The sequence below is a fragment of the Acinonyx jubatus genome, chromosome D1 (assembly GCF_027475565.1).
Source record: "Acinonyx jubatus isolate Ajub_Pintada_27869175 chromosome D1, VMU_Ajub_asm_v1.0, whole genome shotgun sequence".
Classification (NCBI taxonomy): Eukaryota; Metazoa; Chordata; class Mammalia; order Carnivora; family Felidae; genus Acinonyx; species Acinonyx jubatus.
Window position 1 is genome coordinate 5,917,378 of NC_069390.1, and position 24,782 is coordinate 5,942,159.

Here is a 24,782-nt window from a genome sequence, read left to right on the forward strand (position 1 = left end):
TCTTCCTTTGGCACCTTTAAGACCTATCTACAATAAAAAAAAGTAACTGCAGTGATGTTCACCCAGGGCTGAAATGTCAAACTTTATACCCACCCCTTCTCTTCCAGGGACAAATAAAGAACCCAGACACAAGCCCAAGCAAGAACGCTCTCAAAGCACACATGCCCTAAGTTGAAAAACCATTTATTTCACTGGAAAAAAAAAGTGATCCAACTCTATGTGTCTACCCGCCACAAGCCTTTGGGCCAAAAAGACTTAGGAGCAGTGACACTCTCACCAAGGTCATTCCCAAGTCCAACACCCACCGGAAGCAGGAGGCAGGGAGACAGCACACCCCCCACCACAGTTTCTGCACGCAATGAGGCCTGCTGGGAGAACAGAACATAAATGGGAAACTACAGAAGTATTGAAGAACAGGAAGAACAGGAAAATGGGCAGGAAAGAGGAAAGGAAGAGGTGGTCTGAATTTAGCAAGGTAAATTAAGGTCCACGGTTCCTGAGGGACTGAACGTACAGAGCCGAGAACGTCCCGGAGATGGGGTACCACGAAGGGTGTATTCTCATGCACAACCGCAGCTCGGAATTTCAGCCCACACACATCCCACCTGCAAGAGAGCACAATACAGGGGCTTTACAGCAAAGCTCAAAAGGGCTTCCTACTTAAAACTTCAAAGAACATCTTTACAAAGTCTGGTAACTTGACACTCCTTTTAAGTTTACTTGTACCCATCCCCAGTATCACAATAATCTCTAAAAGTAAATGAGCTTAAAGGCCAGAGAGAAACTGGGAAGGTCAAGCAATCCCAGACTGAGGTCCTTCTCTAAATTAAACAGCAAATATTCTTTGATGAGTGTAGGCAAAGATAATTCATTTCTCTTGATGTTAACATCAGCATTCCTCAGAAAAGGTAATTCCATGTCCCAAATTGTCACTGGAGGGCAGGAAAAAAAAAAAAAGGTTCCAATTAGCTCTCTGGGGTAAAAGTCAAAAGTATGTTTGAATCTGGGTTTAGTACCAAGGTCCAAGTTAAAAATCATTCAAGGTCTAGTCAAAGTAGCATCAACTGAACAATCTTTAAGACCTGAGGGCATCCAACTCTGCCTAGGGAAGAAACTAAAGAATGTAGTAGAGGGCATATGTAATCTACATATCAAGTCATTCACGTTTCTTTTCCAGCCCTACCAGTGATTTCCTATCCAATAATCTCTGGCAAGTCACATACCTTCTGCCTTAACTAAAAGATGACAGAATATCACTCACCCTGACACTACAAAATTACAGATCAATGGTAATGTCTGGGACACAATGAGAACTGGGGGTTCCCCCAAAACAAAGGGTATCTGAGAATCATCATTTAATACAACAGCAATCTCAAAACACCTAGAGCCCAAAGCTGGCAAGTATCACAAAGAATATACTCAAGTAGAGCCAAATGGATCATGAGGCTCAAAATGTATAGTATAGGAAAAAGCCAGAGGACTCAAGGTAGAGCTGGTTCAAGAGTATTAAATGCCCATAACTAGTGGGAAGATGAAGGGAGTAATTTGCTTAAGGCAAAGCTCCCAACCCTGGTGTTCATTCATATTTATATCACCATATACCTTGAAGAAGCAGAAAGGATGTCCACCAGAACTCTGTGGGACAGTTAAAAAAAAAAAACTGAACAGAGTAAACAGGTTCTTTTATAGGACAGATTCAAAGATAGAGCAATAGGGTGGGCACTCTATTCAGGGAATAAATCTGAGCTGAGTGGAGAAGTTGGATTTGAGTCTATGCCTCAGACTCCTTATTGAAAGCTTTATAAACTAAAAGATACCTTTTCTTCTCTCTGCCCCAACTTACCATCAAAGAAGTTTTTTCTATAAAGCTCATAGGGAGTGAACTGTTCAGGAATGTCAGAAAACGCTGCTTCAAGATTAAGATGATGCCACCTGGATAGTCTTCACAGTAACAGGGACCTGAGCAGTGATGACTAGTTAACTAGTTATGGATTTTATATTACTCTAGGTCATATCAGACCTTGCACATAGCACAAAGCAGAACAGGAAACTTACAAACCTTAATAATGTCACACACCTAGGAATTCAACAAAGGCTCTGAGAAACAGCACACCTCATTCTGAATAAATGGGTCCCAGGTTCAGTTCAATTACAGCACATAGGTGTGATCCAACATTCATCACACCATTCTTCATTTTTCCAGGCACAAATAGCATCAGATTGACTCCCAATACTAGGAGCCCTGGAAAAGTAGCCATGAGGGCTAAGGATGTTTATATATTTCAAAAAGTTAAGTAATTAAGGACTTCCCCTAGTCTCTGCCATGCTAGTAGTAACCTTACCCTAACCCCGCAAAAGCAAGCAAGCAGGGCAGCCTAACTGGAGCCTGTAGGCTGCAGGAGGGATGGCAAAACCAGAACAGGGGACACCCACCGCTCTCACCTCAAGCTTTAAAAAGCTGAATACCGCGCCCGATCCGCATACTGCTCCCGCTCATACCGGGCCATGTCGTACAAGGAATTCCGCGCGGCCGCCGAAGCTTGGGACAACTCACTCTCATGCCCGTAACCGTAGCCCTCTCCAACAGTGGGGACTGGGGCTGTAGCGCGACGCAGGGGGCTCCGATCCCGCCCGTAATATGAAGTGGAAGCTGCAGTAACAGCAGCAGCGGCTGCTGCAGCAGCAGCAGCTGTAGCAGCAGCAGCTCCTGAGGTCGGCAACAGGTGTCTATCGTAGGGATCGAGAGAGGTGGAGGTGAGGTGACTGGCCATGGCTGTGTTCTGGACTTGTGGCAGCTGGGACAGGGTCTGCTCTGCGTAATTATAGGCAGAGGCAGCTGCAGCTGCCACTGCCTCATAGGACCGGGCAGCACGGCAGCGCTTGTAGTAGGCATCGAGCGCTCCGTACGCGTTGTTGTAATACAATGAATCCCCATAGCTCATGGTGTAAGGTGTACGCACTGCTCCATATTGCTCATTATATTGCTCGGTAAAGTCTGCCACTCGGCCAGAACGATCTATCGGACACTCTTTGGACCAGTGCCCCTCTTTCCCGCACCGATAGCAGCCGCTCTGGTCTCCCATCCCGGGCGCAGTCCTAAGCCGGCTGGTGGACAACTGCACGTGCATTCGTTTGCCTTGAAGAAACAGACGCAAGAAGGGTTGCTATCACTCTTAGTCATAGCCCCCGCCCCTACCCCAGACACTGGTCATAGCAATGGCTTTACTTAGACAACACTAATGCAGGATTCCTTGCCAAAAGATTTTTTTTTTTTAAGTTAAAAAAAAAAAAAAAGTCCACTACATAAATTCAATACAATGACCTGTTTAAAGACAAAGATCAGTAAGATGAAGAAATGTTTCAGCTCTAACACTAGTTTAAAGCTTGGGCCCAATAATAAGCACCTCATCCTTTGCCAAGTAACTAGACAAAAACTACCCTGAACAATAGCCCAATGACAAAAGAAACTGTATGAGTGCTCCACAAGATTCTCACATTTCCAATCTTCACCATCAAGACTGATTTCATTAAGCAGGACACTACAAAGGCCAGTTCCCCAGTTCCCCACTCCAAAAATCAAAGAGAATAAGACCTGAAAGTTACCACTGATAGAGAATATAACCCAGACCTGATCCATGACTGAATGTGATAAGCAAGTTTCAAGATTTGTGGGAAAATCACTCGTGAATTGGGGGAAAAGGGACAATCATATGCATTGAAGGACTGCCTTCCCCTTTAACAGAGTCCTTTAAATTGTTGGTCCTGATATTCATTCTAACAACGATTCTTTACAATCTGACAACTTTAGGGAATAGGACAGGCAATTCACAAAATGCCTAAATTTTTAAAAAGATTATGAAAAACATGGAAGAAAAAGGGGAGGGAGATGAGAAAAATGGGGAGAATAACCAGTAGTATTAGTGGATCAAATAATTCATTAACAAGACTAAAGTACTTTTTCTCCTTAAACTAGGGATCTGAAAGATGGTAAGAACACACACTAAATACTACTTTTTGCTGAATATTACAATTTATATTCTAGAAATAAAAAAATATTACTTCTGAAAACTTAACAAAAGACACTTTTCTGAAGAAACTTAAGGTTTAAATCTTTTCGCAGGAACAGCTTTGACCTAACATGATCTACCAATTTATTGGTAAGCAAAATTCCAGGAAAAACTTCCAATGCAATTGGCTAGTATACCAAAACATGCAGATGATAAAGTGAATGGTTACAAGCAGAGGAGAGTCAACAGATAGATCATCTACTCATACAACATTACAGAATCGGTAAATAGAGAATTTCACATGCAAAATTAAAGCCCTGGGAAGCTCAGAAGGAAAAGGGAGGTGGAAGGATCAAACTACCCCCAAAAAATCCTGTTGTAAACATTACATCTAAGTGTAGATAGACTGCAAGTTAGAAGCTTAGATACACAATTAAGTACTGAAATGCTTTAAAGTGCTCACTATGTCCCTCTGATTATTTGCCCTCGGGGCCACCTTGGCACCTAACAAAACCAGAGAAAACAGGTGCAACCAAGGAACTAAACAAGCACATTCATGACATTAAGGTCGTTAACTAATGCCCTGATCTAAGGATGTGTCCATTCCAAAACCAGGAAAAGAAACTAAACCTTTAAAAATATCTACAATAGAGATCTTTAAAATGGGCAAACAATAGAGAATACACCCAACACTGAGAAACTGAAAAACCATCTTAATAAATTCCGTTGCTCCATATACACATAGAACTCTACTAGACAATACTAAGGAGAATAACTAATACGAAGTAATGAAAATATAAATAAGCAGAAATAGCACCACAGAGCCTACAGTTCATACTCAAGAGTTATGCATAAAGACAGGTTGTCCTGAGTCAGTACACACTGGTCTCCTGCTACACATGTACCTGCTACAATCAGAAGCTACCACCCACTCTATGACTGGATTGAAGTGGAGAAGAGGGTCCAAAAATTAGGTATTATACCACAAACCCTCCACAAAAGCAGCCTTTGCTCCCAATTAAGTTGCTGGCAGCAAGTTAATTCTCAACTTACCAATTAAAAAAGAAAAACAAACTAGACCTGAGAGACTACTGACACTTTTCTTTAATAATGCACAGCAATACCCACGACACAGTGCACTGTTAAGTTGGGAGAACGACTGGACCTCCAGCTCTAAGAAAGGTCCAATCTAAGGGAAATAAACACACAAAACAGGAGCAATGACTTAACAAGAGAGTACTCAGAAAAGGAAGCAGTAACTACCTTGTTTGGGCTAAAAGGGTTGGAATACAGTTTAAAAATGTAGCAAGGAATTATAGGACTACCCCATAATTTGGAAGTAGTTACAATCAAAGGGAAAAAGCTTTTTTGCTACAAGGGACACAAGGGGATGGTGGGATGGAAGAAAAATTAGCAACTCACCATGGTTACCACACTCACCCTTCCTGATTGCCACTCTTGCCACAGGAGCTCAGAACTCAAACTAAGAAAAGATAAAACTTTCCAAATAAAGCAACAATCCATACCATCACTCATACTGCCCTCTAGGTACACTAACAATCTAGTCAAGGCTCTAAGATAACACCCATCTAAGGGCTCTACTCACCAAGGATGTTGAGTCCACCCTCAAACAGTGAAAAGACATTGCCATTATTGCCCCAAACCCCAATATCCCCTCCTTAGCAACTCCTGAAATCAGACTTTTATTCTGGAGTGACCTCATCCTCAAAACAGAACCTCTTGGTACAAGCATAACTGAAAAGGAACAAGAGCGATATCCCTTTAAAAACACTAGTTACCTCAACACTAGTTATTTAATAACTAATTACCTTTGCTGGGAAGTTAGGAGTTGGGATGAGGTGGGGGAGCTTACCAGGGATTCTGCTCCCCAAAAGTGTTAAGACGCTTTTGGGTTTGTCAGGTTCTTCATATGTAAAATAAGGCATAATGCTGATACTGGGCTGAGGCTATAAATTCAGAGTGAACCACTAAAATGTGCTCTACTATCAACAAAAAGGGAAGGAAAAAAAGATAAGTGGGAAAATCAAAGGAAAAGACTTCTGCACTAATAGACATAAAAGCCTTAAAAGTTCCAAACTAAAGCCACGGGTGTTTTCCCAAAGGGACTGGTCTAAGTTAAAGCCTCGAATTCCCATGCATTCTCCATTTTAAGTATATCACCCGCAATGATTCACCATCAGCCAGCCAACAGCTCTATTTGTACCCCCAAACCCCTCCCCTTACTTATCCAACCTATTTTCTGCACACAGGCTGTGTTCAGCCCTCTTCCCAAACAGGGTGGTTCACCTTGAAACTCTGTGTTGTCAAGGCCCCTGATGGCCTCCACTGCATCCTCTGCCCGCTCCATGTGCACGAAGGCATAATCTTTCACGATGTCACATTCGATGACTGGACCATACTCCTCAAACTTGGCCCGAAGCTCTTTGTTGGTACAGGTGGGACTGATGTTGCCCACATGCAACTTGGTGGAGGTTTTGCTCTTATTCTTGCTGGCTTCCACATTGATGTTCACCCCATGCAGCTTGTAATGGTGCAGGTTGCGTATGGCATCCTCGGCCGCCGTCTTGTCTTCTATGTGCACAAAGCCGTAGTTCTTAATGATGTCACATTCCAGCACCTTCCCATACTGCTCGAAGAGTGAGCGGATCTCCTGCTCTGTGGCCTCCCGGGGCAGGTTACCAATAAACAGCTTCACCATCTCGACACAGCCTGTGTAAGAAGAAACAAAATTTCTAACAGAAGACCTTAGGCTCACATCAGTTAAAACAAAAACCAACAAAAAGCCCCGGTCACCTCCTTTCACTCTAGCAAATATTTGCAGTTCTCCTCTCTCACACTCCTACCTCCACACAACAATCAAAGGAAAAGTGGAAATAAGGAGGCCTGCCACAATACCGGGTGTAGAACCCTAGAATGATGAGAAAATGTCTGTAACAGAAAACTCCTTCGTAGACAAAGGGTCTGATAAGAGTTGGATAGCTTCTAACGAAAATGGAAATGAAAGTGAGAGCATACATGCAGCGCTGGGGATACTGGGCTTTTCTATCCACTAGGAGGTCAGAAAACGAAAGGTCTAACTGCAGGCTGCCTGGACTGACTACTGAAATTGTGAATCAGCTCTTCCTCCCGCAACGGAGTAAGTAGCCACCATTTCCGGAAAAGTGGGCCTTATAATAGCTTCATTTTAGGGTTTCCTTTGGAAGCAGTGAACGGGAGACCTGAGCCGGAGAGCAAGGCATGAGGAGACTACAGGAAGTGCAGGAGTGGGGAACGCCTCTGTCGGGGTGCTGTCCTACGAGCTCCTGCGGGATGGGGAAATGCGTGGCCAGAGAAAGGGGCTTCAGACTCATCAGTGAGACAACAATGTCTCATAGCCTAAAAAATTCTCGAAACAGGTTTCAATTTTTCTAAGTCTAAAGGAGCGCGGTAATCTCTATGGAAACCTCAGAGCAGGAAACCGAGCCAAGTCGGGTAGAGGGCAATGTGGGGATAAAGGAAGGTATTCTCGGGGGAGGTCGTGGGGGAAGGGCTGCTTCAGGCTTACCGCGCAATGCCCAGCACCGAGGTCGGCTCTCAGAGACGGGTGCGGAGGCCGTGACCCCACTAGGATACCCCTGAAGCCCAAAGGAGTGAGATAAGAAATTTAAGAGAGAAAAGAGAGGCAACGAAGGGGCTCGGAGTCTCTCACCCGCACGGAAACCAGCAGGGGCTCTTCCTCGCGGCGCAGACGCTTCTGACAAAACGCTAAAATGGCGACGGCCGCAGCAGTGACTCTGGGTAGAAGGGGAGGTGAGCCTACCACCGGATTGGCTGCTCGGTAAAGTTAAAGGCAGGCGTTCCCGTGGTTCCTCTTCCTGATTGGTTACCACCAACGCCAATTACCTGAGAGGCCGGGAAGAGGTGGAAACGTCAGTAACCCCTGAGCTTTTACGCGAATGCCAATGAGCGCCTATCTCGCGAAGCCGAAGTCACTGATTGGGTAAGAGGTCGGCGTGAGGGAGGAACTACAAACGTGGGCTTCGCCCGGGTGCGACCCGCCATTAGGCGGAGCGAGCTAAGGCTCCGGTGTGGCGGTCTTTAGTTTCGTGGCGCCAATTTTGTGAAGCTTCCGAAATGTTTCGCCATCAACACGTGCACATCTTGACAATATCCCCCGCTCCATTTTGCCTTCTCCAAATTTCTCCCTCTAAACTCCCAGCCACCACCCCTTCGCAGCCAGGATGCTACGAACGATAGCTTACGCAGACCCAAATGCCAGGTAAGAAAAATAACGAAACGTCCCCACCGGAAGAACCAACCTCCTCCTTTGCCCAAGAATCCACACCGTAGCCGTCAGAGTCCCGGAGCTCCCCCCAGATCAAAACTACTGTCATGGGTGGTGAAAGGAACTCTGGAAACGGTTAATGGGCGCGGCTTCAATTAGGTTATAACGGTCCCAAGTGAGCCCGGTTGGAGGCTGCGTTACTTGGAGGCACTGAGGAGACAAGTTCCCTCGAGGAACCAGCCTCCCGAAGTGGGTCCAAGATGAAGAAACGGTTTCTGTGTGACCACGTAGACTGAAAACACCCCCACCCCACCCTGAGAAAAAACTGGAGCAGCGAGGTTTTTTGTTTTATTTTATTGGGTGCCATGGGCCAGAGCTGTAGGTTTAAACTCCTAGAACCGACCTTAGAGGGAAGAGCCTAATCACATGAAGCTATAAACAAAATACAATCAAAACAGCATTCTCCAGAGCGTCTGGCCTCCCTCATCACATTTTTTCTCATCCTTTGGCTTCTTCACAGAATTCCATCCTCACTGAGCAAGCAATGACCCTTTGCAAGGCAGCTTTTGAGGAGGGAAGTGGGGAAGGTGCTGGATGAAAAGAACATGATAAAAGCAATGAATTCTCTATGAGGAAGGGGATCATGAGTGGAGATGACATAACACACGACCGTCCACAGCAGCCCCAAAGGGGGAGGGAGGGCAGAAAGAGAAAGGAGTTGAAGTTATGGAAATGGGTTTAAAAACCTGACATGACTCAGGAACCAAATGCTGGAAAACCGGTCAAGAACTTACTCTAGAGTGGGAAGAGCAAAGGACCTAAAAACATCAAAATAATACATTTACAGATGTGGTCGACACTAATCTTGGTCCATTTTCATTGTGGATTCTTACATACGGAATCTGAGTAAAAGCAATATAATCAGTGACGAAGAAAATCAATTCTATGTTAGTCAGCTGCATGTGTGTGCCCTTTTGAGGGGGCCGGCATCATGTGGGGTTCACCATTCAATCTGCAGGGAAACTCATCTGGTATAGAAATCCTCTCAGGTCCTTTTCAGTTTGATCTTCCAAATTCTGTGTGTCCCAACAGCCCTGGAGATAAACTTTCTTCCAAAATACCAAAGAAGATGAGATCAACTCGCTCTATAAAACTAGGAATCTCTCCAGGTCCAACGCAGAAAGGACTGGGAATATAAATCTCAGGATCACAATCCATGCCAGTTTGCAGATCACAGTACCGCCGCCCCCCCACCCCAGCCCAATCTCATTACTTGATTTACCTTCTGAAAAGCCTTTAAGGTGGACTTATATTTGTTTCATTTTGCAAGCTCATCCAACTGTATAAAGCACATTAAATCATCCCCCTCTTCTTAAAATACACTGCACTGGAAAAATTTCACTTACCCTACCTGATCTGGTTCTTGCCAGAATCTCCTAATCTCTTTAACAACCCCCACTCGCCTCACCCCATTCCCACCCCACCCATGCATACTATGCTCCACCCCACTGGCCTTTTTGTTCCAAGTTCATTCAGACTGGAATGTTCTTTCTCCAGGTGCTTCAGTGGCCACCCCATCTAGACATCCTCCTACTCCAAAAGCCTACCTTGGAACTCCATCCCATGACTTCATGTTATTTTTCCAAATACTTACCATCACTTGAAATCCTATTTGTTCATTCCATTTCTTTCTCCTACCTCCTATCAAATAATTTGTTCGAGGGCAGGGACCTTTTCTTCTTCCTTACTCTATCCTCAGTGTTAGAAATGCACCTGAAACATGGTAGGCACCCAATTATTTGTTGACTAAGTTAACACATGGGTGAATGCAGGAGTTAACTTCTTGGAAACCAAAAGGAGAAATGACGAGATTTTCAGTCAATATCAGCTTAAGATCATGGACACTTAGTTCTAAAAACAAGCACTTGATTCGTATCACCTAGTATACTTTCCAGTCTCCCTCAAACAGAAAAAGCAGGTGCCCAAAAGCCAGGGGGTAACCTATGCTACAGCTTTTCATCACCAGGATTACCAGTTTGACAAATGCTGCAAAATGAAGCTTTAGGCAGGAAGACATTTGTGGTTCGACTGTCTCCACACTGATGTTCACCTATCCAACTCTATTTTACTGAGTACTAAAGGAGCTTAATACTCAACCCTTAAGGTTTATAAATTAAAGACATCTGGTCCAAATCTTCTACCACCCCAAGTATGCAAAATAGGATTGAATGCAGTATTTTAAAAGCACCTTGTCCAGGGGCACCTGGGTGGCTCAGTCTAAGGTTAAGCATCTGACTCTTGGCTTTGGCTCAGATCATGATCTCATGGTGGGTGGGGTTCTTCGGATTTTCTCTCTCCCCCTCTCTGCCCCTTCCACACTCTCATTCTCTCTCAAAAATAAATATACTTAAAAAAAATTTTTTTTTAAAGCACTTTGTCCAGGACACTGTAAATACCATCTTGTTGATTCTTAATTTGCTGATCAGGTTACCAAGCACCTCAAAGGTAAACTGACTTCTTCAAAAAGTCATCTAGAAAGCAGGTATCTGTCATAACCAAGCATAAATATACATTCTGACTGCAGATTTTGAAAAGACAAAAGTGCTTGGAGCCTGGGCTCTTGAAAAGGAAATGAGGGACAAATCCAAACTTAGGGGGGAAACACAGATATCTGTGAAAAACATTCAAATGTGAACAAACAAGCTATTACTTTCATACCTTTTGGGGTGAGTATGTGTAATTTATACATGTTAATTACTGGCTCCTGTCCAGAAATGAGTACTGGTTTAATAAAAGTTCAAATTAAAACCCAGTATTCTCCAGGAATATTCAGACTGGCCTTCCTTGACTAAGCCAGTCAAGCAAACTTCCTAAGCTTCCAATCCCACTGGCAGCTACACTCTTAGCCTCCCCTTAATGTCTGCAGGTTCCCTACCCCTAACCTTTCTTTTCCATACCCAAGGAGAATATGATCCCAGGACACTGAACAGCGTTGCCTGAGACTGGACATGACAAAAACCGGTGTGATCCATGGCCTACTTCACTCCTAGGTAGCACTTATTTAAAAAATCCACTGCTTCACTGTTGTTCTTATGTACTGCACTCACACCTACATCCACAGTCCTTTGCTCAGCTGTGTGACAGCTCCACCAGGCCACCCCAATCTCCCCAGAATGTCCTAATTCGGGTCTATGAGACGGCTAGCATTTAATAAGCAGTGACTATACATGAGGCCCCACACTTGTCACATGTTCTCATTTGATCCTTCCATGGCATTATAACGATTACGAGCAAAGTCCTAGACAGACAGTTCAATTCCAAATGACTCAATTCCTTGATCTACTGCTTTCTAACCATATGATCTTACGAAAAGTTTCTTAAGGGGCACCTGGGGGGTTCAGTGGTTGAGCATCCAATTTCAGCTCAAGTCACTATCTCCCAGTTCATGAGTTTGAGTCCCACATTGGGCACGCTGCTGTCAGCCCGCTGGCACAGAGCCCGCTTCCCATCCTCTTTCCCCCTCTCTCTGTCCCTCCCCAACTTGTGCTCTCCCAAAAAAGAATATTTAAAGAAAAATTACTTGATCTACAGCCTTAATTTCTCCATTTAAAAAACAGGTTTAGAAATAATGGCATTTGGGTTGCAATGAAGATTAAATGAAGTTACTGTATGAAAAGCACTTTATCAGTGCTTAGCAAGTGTTCAATAAATGTTTTCATCTATAAAATCTCCATTTTATAGATGAAAAACCTAAGACAGAGTTCCTGACAGGCCCAAGATTACACAACTAAGTGACAGAAACACAATTCAGACTCAGGAAACCTGATTTTACAGCCAACCCCCCTAGTCATTCTGTGCCAAGTCAATTTTCCATTCAAACAAATCCCATCTTCAGAACATTTTAACTAGTGGAACTGCCCCTTATCTTCCACTACCCTAGCATTGCTTATTAACCGTAACTAGTTCAATGAGGTAGGTCCTGCCTCCCCACATTATAAATTCAAGGTCGGCCCAAGGGCTCAGCTACTTAATACTGTATTTCTGGCACTACAGACACAATATTTCAAATGATTTACACTATGTTTGAGGTAACTTTTAAGAACTACCCCCCGCCCCCAGAAAACTTGATTCTACCCTTCATGATCTAAAGGTAACTATAATTTAGGTGAATATAAATTTTTCACTTGCTTTACATCTTATCTTCTCTATTACCCAAACTTTGATTACATATCATACTAGTCCATAAATCTAGGAAATTATTTTCACTATAACCCAAGTCATCCCCTATTAGGGTCAGCTTACTTGGCTTGATAGGACAAAATGACTGGAGAACCACCAGTCTATACACAGACTTTGGCCAAGCTTAACTGATGGGCAGGACTAGAAAAGCAGCCCACCCAGAGGGTGACCACTGAAGGGTACTTCCATTACCTCCACTAGAAGGGATGGGGGTCCCAGGCCTACCCCAGACGGAATGTGAAACAAGGTCCAAACCTCAGAAGAGAATAGGCTGACAAGGCTAGAAGCCTCTATGTGGTCTCATTCCAGGAATAAATCATCTTTAACTTCTCCAATGAAGGTCAAGTTGTAGAGGTGATAGGTGCAGGAGTGCAAAACCTGGGAGTCCATATTCCCCACCCTCTAATCCCAAAACACCCATTAAATGTATGTCCTCCCATTCACTCAACCCAACCATCTCCAAGTTATAGGACCCAAGAACTCAGAAATCCACAAAAAGCAAAGTATGAAGAGTGGGCTACAGGATTAACACAGGTGGCGTAATTTAAATAAAAGAGAAAGAAGGAAATTTTAAAACAATCTGCAAGAAAGAAGAGAATGACAAATGATTTAGCTTTGTAACCTCTTCTGCTTGAACAACGAAAACCTTGAGGGCTGAGGCAGCAAAGGCATCAGGACCTAAAGATGTTAGGCAGTTAAGAGTGATCATCTAGGCCACATCACTCTGAAGAACTTGGGCTGCAATAAAGAACATCAACACTGGCCCCAAGAGCACATTAAGCTGTTTTTCACAGGAACCATAGGATTGGAATAGTGGCAGAACCCTCACACTGGAGAAAGGAAAACAGAAAGCCATATGACAAAGAAATATTACAAATGCACAGGCCACAATCACAGCCCTGTAATCAACCAACCCCTCTACTTTCCAGAGTAATAACCAGAGCTAAGTTTGTTAGCTTGGTCCTCAGATCACCCCACCCTCCCTGCAAAAGTGACAAGAAACCTATCAGACTCCCCCCTCCCAGTCCTTCAAAGAAATGAAAAGGAGCAGCAAAGCACCTGGAGGTAAAGCAGTGAGCAGAAAGAGCAAGGAAAGAGCTATGGCCCCAGTACCCCACCCCCCAAGATTACCCCAGTTAGCATCCACAAGAGCTCATTCTTATAAAGATCATATGCTTTTTTGCCCACTGGGCAGAGGGAAGGGAACACTTGGGGCAAACTCCTCTGTCACAAGGCAAGTTCCCAAGGAACCAGTGAAAGGCAGAAAAGAACCCACCTGAACTCCACTTGATTGACACACACAATTCCCCAAAACCACCTTGCCCCAAAAGGCTCCCAAATCAAATCTCTAAAGCCCCCTTTCCCAAAGGAACAGCAGTAGGTTCCTACCCAACTAGTCTTCTGTTCACTCATTTATTGGTGAACCCAAGCCTCCATTTTGTCCCTGGCTGGAACTTTTTTTTTTTTTTTTTTTTTGCCCAGGTCCTCTCAACCCCAGTCCCAGAATAAAAGTACAGAAAGAATCTTCAATTTCTCACTCTATCCCAGCATCCCTACTTGGGTTATGCTTGTACCTCACCCCCCCTTTCCAGTCTGTGAGGACACCTTCAAATATAAATCCAGGAAGAAAACATCTGGAAACCCTAACAAATGGAGACGGGGGAAGTCTCAGGGAACTGATGGCAGAAGTTGGCAGGACGCAGGAAGGACACTCCATGGTGATGTTCAACAGGCGAAATACCAGGTTTATGGCCATATCCCCCATACCTGCTTCCAATCGTCCCTGCTCCTCCTCTCTCCAACCACAGGGAAGAACCAGACAGACACCACCCTTACCCCACTACTGGCTCCTTTCCGGGTCCCAGCTCCAGCACTCACTCAAGCCCACTGCCTGAAGGATCCACTAGCCTTATAAGCACCAAAGCAGTCCATTTCCCCACTTCTCACTTGAGAAACCATACCCCAGAACCATCCTGCTTGGAGCACAGGTTGTTTCCGAATTGGAGATAAATCAGGGGGAAATGGGCAAATAAACTTACTGCACTTGGTGTGGTTAATTCAACTTAAGGGCTGAGGAAGTCCGAGCAACTTGGTCTGGACTCTCCAGTCCTAAAGATGGCAGACTAACGGGACGACGATGACCTAAATCCCTCTGGGCAGCAGGGAAATCACTAGTTCCCACATTCAAACCCCTTTCCTCATCTGCCCTGGATTCTCCAGCTGCCTTTCCTTTAGCTGTCATGTCTTCCTGGATGTCAAACTGGCTTCTCTGAAACTGAGTGCAATCAAGACAATGACAACCAGGTTTCCAAACTGCAAATTGCCCCAAGTTTTATTTGTAGTCCATACAAAAGGGAAAAAAAATTAAGGTTTTCTAACACCACCTACTTGGGGAGATGGGGATGTGGGACTGTGCCACTCAGCATCAGCTAGAACATCAGGGGGTCAGTAGGGATTTGGACATATACCAACCGTCCCGACAGGAACTCAGTCTCAACACAGTCTATAGTGGGACAAAGTCAGGGCCCCCTGGACTGCTGGCACACTGGCGCACAGGAAATGGTTAAGCTAACCTTTTCCTGGCCTCCCTCACATCTAAAAAGAAAAAGGCGCCGCCGACCTCAGTTGCAGGTTGCTTCCCCATCCAGACGACCTTAAATATCGCGCACAAAAATAAAAGGGAGCCAGGAAAAAATAAAAACATAAAAGAAATTCCCATCCTGGGGAGATGGGAGGCAGGGGAGAGGGGAAACCGCAGATCTAGAGCCAGTAGCAAGATTTGCTGCTGAGGCGAAGGAACAAAGTAGGTTACTGCCGAACACTCAAAAGGATCATCTCCTGGGGAAGGCCCACAGGGTAGAGGGGATGAAAAACCGCAAACGGGAGAGGTATGGGCCAGTGGTTATAACCTGGGCCTGCACCCTACCCGACCTCTCCTCTCCTTCCCTCCCTGTGGTGCCCCATGCCAGGATGGCCCTACATGCGGCGCTGGTAGCCAGAGTGCATCTGAGCTGCCCGCAGGTAATCATTATAGGAGCCCGAATAGCGTGCGTAATCGGAATGGGCATCGGGCAGGCGACGGTAATCCAGCGAGGACTTTGTCGGCGAGCGGCGGAACGAAAGCTGCGACTCTGATAAACGGCGGTAATCAGAGAGCTCGGCTAAACGCCGGTCGGAACCATACCTAGTCGAGAGAAGAAGACAGTTGGTGAATGAGACAATTGAGGGGAGGGCTCCAGGTGGGCATGGGGGAGATGCCAATGGGGATAGGGAGGGTGTGATCAGATTGGTCTCCAACAAACAAGATTTTGTCCGAAGGCTCATCACCCTATCCAGGGCAAGAAATCAAGCCTGGTTCAACCAGTGGGAAACCAAGCCCACCACTGAAGCCCTCCCTTCTCAACTGGCCAAGGTAGATTTTGGTCTACATTCCCAAACCACAAACAAATTATCCCCACCCTGGGCCCTACACAGAAAGACCTTGGTTGTTTATCAACAGAACGGCGGACGAAAGCAAGGTCCCCAACTTCCCAAAGAGTGGACGCACCTCATACACCTTGCCTTCAGCCAGTGAGTGCCAAAGGGATTATTTCAAACCCACCCTACCAAAGCCAGGACAACCACATAACAGGTTTAAGGATCCTTGAGACGGTGGGAAAGGCTATGGGCCACAATCTTGCAGGCAGTAGCTCCAATGGCACTTGGGGTAGCCTAGAGAGGTGACACTTTTCCCAGCCTGACTAGCTGGTACCACCCCAGGCTGAGCACTAATGCTCCACCTGAACCCTGGTGATCAAAAAAGTTTACAGACATCACCCCCCTCGGCCTTTGGACATCCCATGGGAGTAGATGAGAGAAGACCAAAGGAGGGGCCAATGGCTCCAGTTTCCCTCCCATGCCAACCTCAGCCCCTTGCCCTAAGCCCCAGCTGGGGGCAGAGGCGGGGGGGCATACAGTACCTTTTCGACATGGCGACAGCCTTTTTGTAGGGATCGTCGTAGCTGGCCCGGGGTGGGGAGAGACGGGTACGCTCATAGGGCGGCGGGGTGCTGTTGGCGTTGGCAACGGCCCCCTGGGACATGGACAGGTAGGCTGCAGACGGCTGACCTGCCCCATCGTAGGCATTGCCCGGCTGGCCACGGTAGGAGGCAGCAGCCTGGGGATGCTGCTGGGCAGCATAGGAAGCAGCCAATGAGGCTGACGACTGAGCGCGGTACGGAGCTGCCAGGGTGGCAGAAGGCTGGGCCCCATAGGCAGCTGCAGCACCATAGGAGCCAGTGGCCGCAGCAGCTGACTGAGCCCCATAGGAGCCTGACAGGCCCATTGATGCTTGAGCCCCATAACTATTCAGCTGGGTCTGAACAACCGGCTGGGCCCCATAGGAGCCAGCCATTGGGGTAGTGGCTTGTGCAGCATAGGCAGCTGGTTGGCTGGCATAGGCAGCAGCTGTAGCTGGCTGTGCCACATAGGCAGCCGGCTGGGAAGAGTAGGAAGCAGCCTGCTGTGCAGCATACGGGGCAGACTGGGCATTGTAAGAGGCCGAGGGCTGGGCATTGTAAGAAGCTGCCTGGGCCCCATAAGCAAGTGAGGAGGCTGCAGACTGGGCTCCATAGGAGGCTGCCTGGGCCCCATAGGAGCCTAGGGAGGAAGCTGCTCCCTGGGTGTTGTAAGAGGAGGCAGCCGCACGAACCCCATAGGAGGAGGCAGCCTGCGCGCCATAAGAGGATGGCTGGTTACCATAGGAGGCAAGGGAGGAACCCTGAGCCCCATAGGAGTTGAGCGAGGAAGCCGCAGCTGGCTGACCCCCATAGGAGGAGAGGGCTGAGGCCGAGGGCTGAGCTCCACCATATGGGCCAAGCGAGGAAGCTGCAGCAGACTGGGAGCTAGGACTAGCCAGCTGGCCCCTGTATGGGGCCCCAAGGGAGACAGAGGGCTGAGCGCGGTAAGAGGCTGCCTGGGCTGTCATGGGCTGAGTCCGATAGCCGACACCCAAAGAGGCAGATGGCTGGGCCCTGTAGGCAGCTCCCAACGACACTGAGGGCTGGGCCCGGTAGGTGGCTGGCTGGGCCGTCAGAGGAGCCACATAGGAGGCTCGGGGAGGTGAACGGCGCAGGGGGCTGCGGTCGCGACCAAAGAAGGGTGGTGTGGGCTGACGGGCTTGCCCATCAAAGCCACCAGTGCTGTTGCCAAAAGCCTGCTGGTAGTCGAAGGTGGCAGAGAAGCCACCAGTTCCAGGGAATGCCGTATCCCCAGCCCCTGGTTTCTTGGTCTTGTCCCCAGACTGGATAGCCAGGCCGGGCCCCTTCTTCTGACCCTTGGTTGAGAGTTCCACGTTGATGCGCTTGCCCTTCACTTCTTTGCCGTTGAGCTGCGCGATGGCGGCTTTGGCATCTGCTTCCTTCTCCATGTGAACAAACGCGTAGTCTGATAAAGCAGCAGACAGAGGGTTAGCGATTAGGGGGGCAGGGCATGCTACCTGATGGGTCCCAAACTGGACACACAACAGCACCCAGCTGTTGCCAGCTACCTCCAGGCCTCCAAACCCTCCTCTCCAGGAGTAGGTCATAAAACATGGTTCCCACATAACAAAGCTTCTGTCTCAAGTGGTCACCTTTCCCTACGTGTTCTCCCTATTCTCCCCTTTCCCCCGCCACATCACTCAACTCAACTCTCTGGTGAGAGAAGAGCAAAGATGAACAGCAACACAGGATAAAAATCCTCACAGCTCTCATGAGTGTAAATAAACCACCAGACAAAACACAGAAAGGGTTCCTGGATCACTCAATTATTTAGCATTCTCTAACCCAAGGTCACCAAACACTATTGCTCACCTTTGAAGCTTAACTCTGAAATACTGGAAATGACCACTTATGTCTTGGCATGACCCATATCTCAGCCCAGGGTCCAACTAAATCAAGAAAATTAGAGTGCAGTGCACAGTTCATTAACGTTCTCCAATGTGATCTCTCCTTTTTTTTTTTTTTTTTCAGAGTACTTCTGTTCTCAAAGTACTTCCATGCATAGGCCTTCATTTGGGCCTCACAACAATCCTGTGAGGTACGCAGAGCAAAGCATCATTATCTCCATCTTACAGGTGGACAAATGTGCTCAGAGAATTTGTACGGCTTGCTCTAAATCAAAATGTCTTGAAGCCAGGAACAGAATCCCAGCTCTTCCTTGCCCTTTCACTACACCAGTCTATCCCTGAGAAGTCAATATATAAAGCAAGACCATATTAACACAACAAGAAATTCAAACTTACAAAAGGAGAAGCTGGAACTCATGTAAGCCAATGAGGCGTGGGAATGGAAACCGAGCCTCTTGGCTGAGATCAGGCCCAAGCCTCTATCCCCCAGGCTACGTTATATCCTCTACTGGTTCCTCTTCAAAGTACAGATGTATACCTTACCCCCTTGGGCTCCTGTTCACAGAACAGACAGTTTACAGGAAAGATCTTGTTTCTTAAGCTTCAAGGTGAGAAATTGCAGTAAGTGCAGCTTGCAGGCTCTGCTAAATAGGTTACCCCTGAAGTCCTCATTCAGGATTTGAATGAACTGTGGTGGGATATAAGCGTAAGATAGGATGTTGATCTCAAAGTCCTACTCATCTACCACACAGGAGAAAATTTTAGAAAGGGGAGTGGGAAGAAATTCTTATTCATGTCCAAAATCACATATCACAATGGTACAAGCAAGATCTGAAAAACAATGACAAGACCATGCTCATGGCAAATAAGGCCATGCACTTAAACCCATCTGGATCCATGGCTACTTAAGTACCAAGATACCATCTCACATCAATTTAGGAAATGAAAAACTACCTAGATGAAATCACCAGGTTCCATTCCTGCAGATAACAAATCCTTTTAAACGACCTCTAAACAAGCATCGTAATTTCTAGATTCATACTGGGATGCCCTCTCTGGCTGCTCCCAGAAAGCAAGTCATTTTTCTTCTTGTGAGGCAATGCTACCAACCTGCTTCTCATAGAAATGAAAAAATAATCAACAAGGCATAAATCAGAAGTATGGTATGCAAAAGGAATCCTTGGTTAGGCACTTAAAAGCCTCAATTATAGATCCAGATATCGCTGAGTTAGCAAATCTGTCCTACCCACCTCCAAGTTAGGAGATTCAAATAAGAAGATAAAAGCACCTTGTAAAATACAAATAGCTATATGATAACAAAGAATTATGACGATTATTCAGGCCTAGGAATAACCATAGGCTTCACTCCCTACAGAATATTATCTTTTATCTCTAATAATAAAACACAAAAGCTACCATACCATTTATACATGCAAACTTGGAACCTGCCAGAGAGGATTAAAAAAACAAAATCAACTATCACAACTCTCAGTCCTCACACCCCCATGGTTAGAACCTGATTCCTTACCTGCCAATTAAGGCAAAAGTGTTCCTTTCAGCCTAGCCACAGAGTACTAGAACTGTCTTATGATCTCTCATCTCCACTTTGGGTAGAGGGAGTTAAAAATAGATACTGGTGGTCAGTGATGTCTTTAAAAGCAGAGACTGAGCTGACCCTCCAGAGAATGCAAGGACAAACAAAAAGTGGGAGCTTGTAGGCAGATTAAGGGAAATGGAAAAAAAACCTCCAGGCAGTGTAAGAGACTATTAATGAATGATATTATAGTCCTGGCTAAACTATCTACAAATTCCTGAGACCGGAACAAACTAGGGGGAAAAAAACACCCAACAAAAACAACAACTTCAAAGGGTTTACAAGAGCAACAGGACATCCCACTGTCTACTCCCTACCTTAGCCAGGTTTTATTAAGAAACCAACCAAGTTGAAATTTGAAAACTGAGATATCACATGTACAATTTCAATTTACCACCCAGAGGAGTTCTAGAAACTGATTTTTTTAAAAGCCCTCAAATACAATTATAACCAATTTACATCAAAATGTTCCTAATCCTGACATTAAAGAGAAGTGTGACTTAGTGATCCAGCTGACTCAATTGTATCAGGGTTAACCCTGTTACAGCCAGAAGCCAAAATCAACACCTAACCCTATCAAAGATGCCCAGGAATCCAATTACTCCTAGGACGATGAAAAACCAGAAACCTAGAGAACTCTGCCTGGAAAGCTAGTTTCAGAAACAGTAACCTGTGAAGGAAATCCACTGCATTTAAAGGCACTAGAGCAAGCAATGTTTTACAGAGATCACCTATTGGTCTGGTGGCATCACAATTCCTCTAGAACCAAAGTTAAGAGAATCCAGAGTGGCGCCTCAGTGTCTCAGTCAATTAAGCATCCATCTCTTGATTTGGGCAGAAAAAGGAGTTTTCCTATCCTGAGAAGAATTAAAAACCTCTAACTTTACCCTACAGATTTGTGTATAGGAGGAAAAAATGGCCACCCACCAAGGAAAAAAAAAAAAAAAGAGGGAACAGTTTCCTCTTCTGCCTTTCACACCTCCCCTGAAGCCTAAATGGTTCCTAAAGCTGTCAGCAACTCTCATACTTCATCTTTGAACACCCAATAGCCGTGGAGAGTGGTTACAATCCACTGTTGCCACGGAGATTTTTGCTTCATAAATCAAATCACATAGAAGCTTCAGGGGTAACCAAGCAACTATGTTTTTCCCCTATGAAATGAAATAGAACTGGTTGTCTTATGCAACCTTTAGCTTCTGTGCTTTTCAAAGACCTGACAGCCAACACCAGAGGACTCGATCATCAAATGCCCATTCCCAACCCAAGAAATGCGTTTTTATAGAGCCAGAGCCAGTCTCTTCTGCTACATTCCCAACTTAAAAGCCACACTTTCTTTCACCCCAGAGAAATAGAAAAGCATCAGTGGAGGACAAGACAGTCAAATCTTTGCCAAAATCTCTCACATCAAAGTATAGCAGAAGCTCTGTTACTTACCAGGATAACCACAAATAACAACCAACCACTACTGAGGAAGTTTAACACATTTCTGGGTGTTTACAAAAGAACAAAATAGACAAAACTTTCACTCGGAGTCAGCCAAGAGTTCTACAAACCACATGCAGTTACACACTTCACCCCCCCCCCCCCCCCCCCCGTCACTGTCACTTGCTATCAGTCCAGAGCGAATCCAGGCAAATTTTTAGTTTCCTCTACCACCTGAAAGCAAGTTTCTTGACCAATGAGTTCCATGGAGACTGTCCCCCTCAGATGTTAGTTTCTAGACTCCCAATCTAGTAGCCACCTTGCCTAAGAACCGCAAAAGAAATGTGGTAGGTCAATTAAACACAGAACTGTCATCAGGAGTCATGTACCCCCACTGGTTTCCTGGCCAGATGCCCAATCTGGAGTCCTTCCTACTCTTTAAACAAAGCAAAAATCAATGCACCATACAGCCTGCCTTAAGAGCACCCAGCAGGAAAGCCCGATTCCGGAGAGTCGTGGACTGGCATAACCTGAGTTGAGGAAAATAGAATGCAATATTAATGCAGAACAAGAACTGCTCTTAGTAGTGGAGACTACAACCCTTTACGCTTCCCCAGCTGCAGAAAGGACAAGGAATGGCCCCCAAAATATGCCTTATTAGGACAGCAAATGAAGTGTCTTGGTGGAAAAAGGCACCTGCACCCATTTAGTTCCTATCCCCAAAACTTTTCAGAGTATGGGTAGGTATGAATTCAACACCAGGAGTAAGGCATCAGATACTCCCCCAGGTTGCATCCTTGAAGATGGCAGGGCAAAGTTAATTCTGATCTGTTCACAAGAGGAACAGAGACTGGCCACATACACAAGGACGATCCCACCAAACCTTGCCAACATAAAAGAAAAAGAACTTACAGGATAGGAACCTAGACTACAAAAAAAGTCAACTGGGTCCCAAAAAGGAAGCCAGACCTAGATTACAGTGATACATTTTCCTCAAAGAAAAGGCAAACTGGGGATCTGCCCTAAGAATTAGACTACTCCAGCAAAGCCGATGAACAAGTAAATTTGTTTAGCCAATGTTTAACGAAGACCTCTCACACACCCCTCTCCAAGTCCCCCTCAGCCACAGAGTATATGCCCCCTTGCAAAATCACCAAGTTATAAAAGAACACTGCCCTGAGGGCATGGGCTTGCAAGTAAAGGCTAAAGAGAAGAGGCCTTCATAAAACAAGCCTCCTTCCCCATTCAAAAGGTCGGGGTTTTCAGTTTATATACATCTGTATCTATAGTGGGATATAAATATATAGATATAGATATATAGATATAGATATATACATATAAAATCGATCCCAAGGGAAAAAAAAAAACCAAACCCAAGTTTGAGGGACTTGGAATACAGCGTTGCCACACCTAACCCACCTAACAATGTTGAAAGGCCAAAGTGGTTCGGAAGGGGTCCCTCCTGTACCCACGAGTAACTATATACCCATGAGTAGACCCATGCCACACAATGCTAAAAAATCCCAGCCCGAGAAACGTCCAAGGGCCCCGTTACCTTCCGCTCGGGAGCATTCATCGGCAGGGAACACGAGGGTGGCCTTGGGGCGTCAGCCCCCACCTTTTCCCTCTTCCCTTGCTCTGACCGACGTCTGGAGAGGAAGTGGGGAAGTGGCGAAATCTTCCCCGCTCCATGATCCGGCTTGTGCCCGTCACTTCCCAATTTCCGCTCGGTGCCAGGCCCAGGAGACCAGTAGAAGGCGCGCCCCCGGTATACTCGCAAGTCTCTCAGGCGCGTCCCCGGCCCCGTAGCTCGGCTCACAGTGGCCGCCGAACCCACCCAGAGCCACTTCCTCCTATCTGGAGAATGGTGCCTGGACCGCAGGGAAGGAGGGTGGCTCTACCCATCGCGCCCCCAACACCTCCGGCCTCGCTCCCGCGACTTCCCCACCCTCCCCAACCGCGCGGTGACCGACCCCCGGGAAAGGGGCGTGGCTAACAAGCAGAGTGCCCCGAGCGCGCCCGCGCCCCCGCCCCCGCTCGCCTCCGCGTTACCTTTCACCACGTCACACTCGATGACGCGTCCGCGGCGCTCGAAGAGGCTGCGCAATTCCTGGCTCGTGCACGCAGCCGACACATTGCCCACGAAAATCTTCCAAGTGTTAAGAGGCCGTGGGCGCGACATCTCCACCACGAGCGCGCGCCCAGGCCGCAGCTCGTGGCCGTGCAGGGCCTCGATGGCGCGCAGCGCGCCTGCATTCTCGCGCATGTGCACGAAGGCGAACTGTTTCATGACGGCGCAGCTCATGACCGTGCCGTAGGGCGCGAAGAGGGCTGCTAGCTCCTCTGGCGTTGTATCTGCCCCATCGACGTTTCCCACGAATATCTTCATTTTGCCGCCGCAGCCGCCTTCCCGGGGAGCCGGGACCTCTCCTCCAGCGACAGGCAAGACGTCCGACCGGCCGGCAGTCCTCCCCAGGAATGGCTGGCGACCGAGAACCCCGCCGCGCAGGCGCTCTGACCAAGCCAATCGGGGCCCTCATCCCGCGCGACCCGCAGCCAATCAGAGAAGCTGAAAGAAGATGCGCTCAGGCGCAGCCAATCCCAGAGGGTCTGGAGCCCGCTTGTTAGCCGAGGGGGCGGGAAAGGGACGGCGGCGCGCGACCAACCGCCACTGCCGGGGGGAGGGGGGAAAAGAAGGGTTGGAGAAGGGGGAACGCGCGCGGGGAACGTCGGCGGCCTAGAGGCCTACTCGGTGAGACGGCCTCTGGCCCGGGTGGGGCAGGGATCGGCGGACCCAAGGAAAAACTTTGTTCAGCCGGAAGTCAGAGCTCCTCCCATTCTGACTGCCTAGGCCAAACCCGCGCCTGGAGGTGGCAACGAGCTTGTCCACGAGAGGGTCGGGCCTGGTAGAAGAAACCAGGACAGCCGCCTTCGGTCAGCTAACTGTCCCCTCCGAGACTGCTGGGCTGTCTGAGGGGGCCTGAGAGGCATTTGCCCCGGAGGACCCTCGTGCTATTAATTCATTCTTTGGAAACACATTCCCTGATGTGGCTGAGGTCCTAGAAGTAGATGGAGAGTGAAAAATCAGAGTTTGGCAGAGGCCTTTGTGGCATTTTCAAAAGAGGAATAATGAGTTGTATCTCCCTTGGTGTGCGCTTGAAATTATCCACAATAAAAAGTTTAGTGAAACAATATTGGGTCAAAAGAATGGTCCCTGAGGGGACAAAAGTTGAACCTTTATAGAAAACAGAAAATTCAAAACCAACAGATGTATGCAAAAAAAAGTATTTTGCATAGCAGAAGAGAAAAACAAATCCGTGTGCCAAACTCAGGAAAATATTTACCTACATGTTCATGCTACAAATTTTT

General features: G+C 46.8%; 2 protein-coding genes across 8 annotated transcripts; both read right to left on the reverse strand.

The window, feature by feature from the left end:
- Nucleotides 1-167: 167 nt before the first annotated feature.
- On the reverse strand, nucleotides 168-7,852 carry LOC106971194 (RNA-binding protein 4). 3 transcript variants are annotated; one of them, XM_053202891.1, is made up of 5 exons: nucleotides 7,717-7,852; nucleotides 6,315-6,737; nucleotides 3,058-3,136; nucleotides 2,443-2,727; nucleotides 168-605 (listed from the first exon to the last, which is right to left on the reverse strand). In XM_053202891.1, the coding sequence occupies exons 2-4, from the start codon at nucleotides 6,724-6,726 to the stop codon at nucleotides 2,451-2,453; spliced, it is 768 nt and encodes a 255-aa protein (XP_053058866.1). In that variant the 5' UTR covers nucleotides 6,727-6,737; nucleotides 7,717-7,852; the 3' UTR covers nucleotides 168-605; nucleotides 2,443-2,450. The 3 variants fall into 3 exon arrangements, with proteins under 3 accessions (XP_053058866.1, XP_026901359.1, XP_026901360.1); XM_027045558.2 differs by having other exon boundaries at nucleotides 2,443-3,136; XM_027045559.2 differs by lacking the exons at nucleotides 2,443-2,727; nucleotides 3,058-3,136.
- Nucleotides 7,739-23,916, reverse strand: RBM14 (RNA binding motif protein 14). Of its 5 annotated transcripts, none has more exons than XM_053202890.1 (3): nucleotides 23,466-23,915; nucleotides 17,845-17,955; nucleotides 7,739-7,910 (listed from the first exon to the last, which is right to left on the reverse strand). In XM_053202890.1, the coding sequence occupies exons 1-3, from the start codon at nucleotides 23,800-23,802 to the stop codon at nucleotides 7,891-7,893; spliced, it is 468 nt and encodes a 155-aa protein (XP_053058865.1). In that variant the 5' UTR covers nucleotides 23,803-23,915; the 3' UTR covers nucleotides 7,739-7,890. The 5 variants fall into 5 exon arrangements, with proteins under 5 accessions (XP_053058865.1, XP_026901358.1, XP_026901354.1 ...); XM_027045553.2 differs by lacking the exon at nucleotides 7,739-7,910 and adding an exon at nucleotides 14,837-15,715 and having other exon boundaries at nucleotides 16,491-17,955; nucleotides 23,466-23,916; XM_027045555.2 differs by lacking the exons at nucleotides 7,739-7,910; nucleotides 23,466-23,915 and adding exons at nucleotides 14,837-15,715; nucleotides 22,969-23,415 and having other exon boundaries at nucleotides 16,491-17,955.
- Nucleotides 23,917-24,782: the final 866 nt, after the last annotated feature.

What these genes read in the sequence shown, in the direction of transcription:
- RBM14 (XM_027045553.2), bottom strand. Translation starts at nt 23,802, where the DNA reads ATGAAGATATTCGTGGGAAACGTCGATGGGGCAGATACAACGCCAGAG. An exon ending in CGAGTGTGACGTGGTGAAAG is followed by an intron (nt 17,956 to 23,465) that starts GTAACGCGGAGG and finishes CTGCTTTATCAG; the next exon opens with ACTACGCGTTTGTTCACATG. An exon ending in GCTGTCGCCATGTCGAAAAG is followed by an intron (nt 15,716 to 16,490) that starts GTACTGTATGCC and finishes TCTCTCGACTAG; the next exon opens with GTATGGTTCCGACCGGCGTT.
- LOC106971194 (XM_027045558.2), bottom strand. Translation starts at nt 6,726, where the DNA reads ATGGTGAAGCTGTTTATTGGTAACCTGCCCCGGGAGGCCACAGAGCAG. An exon ending in TGACAACACAGAGTTTCAAG is followed by an intron (nt 3,137 to 6,314) that starts GTGAACCACCCT and finishes TGTTTCTTCAAG; the next exon opens with GCAAACGAATGCACGTGCAG.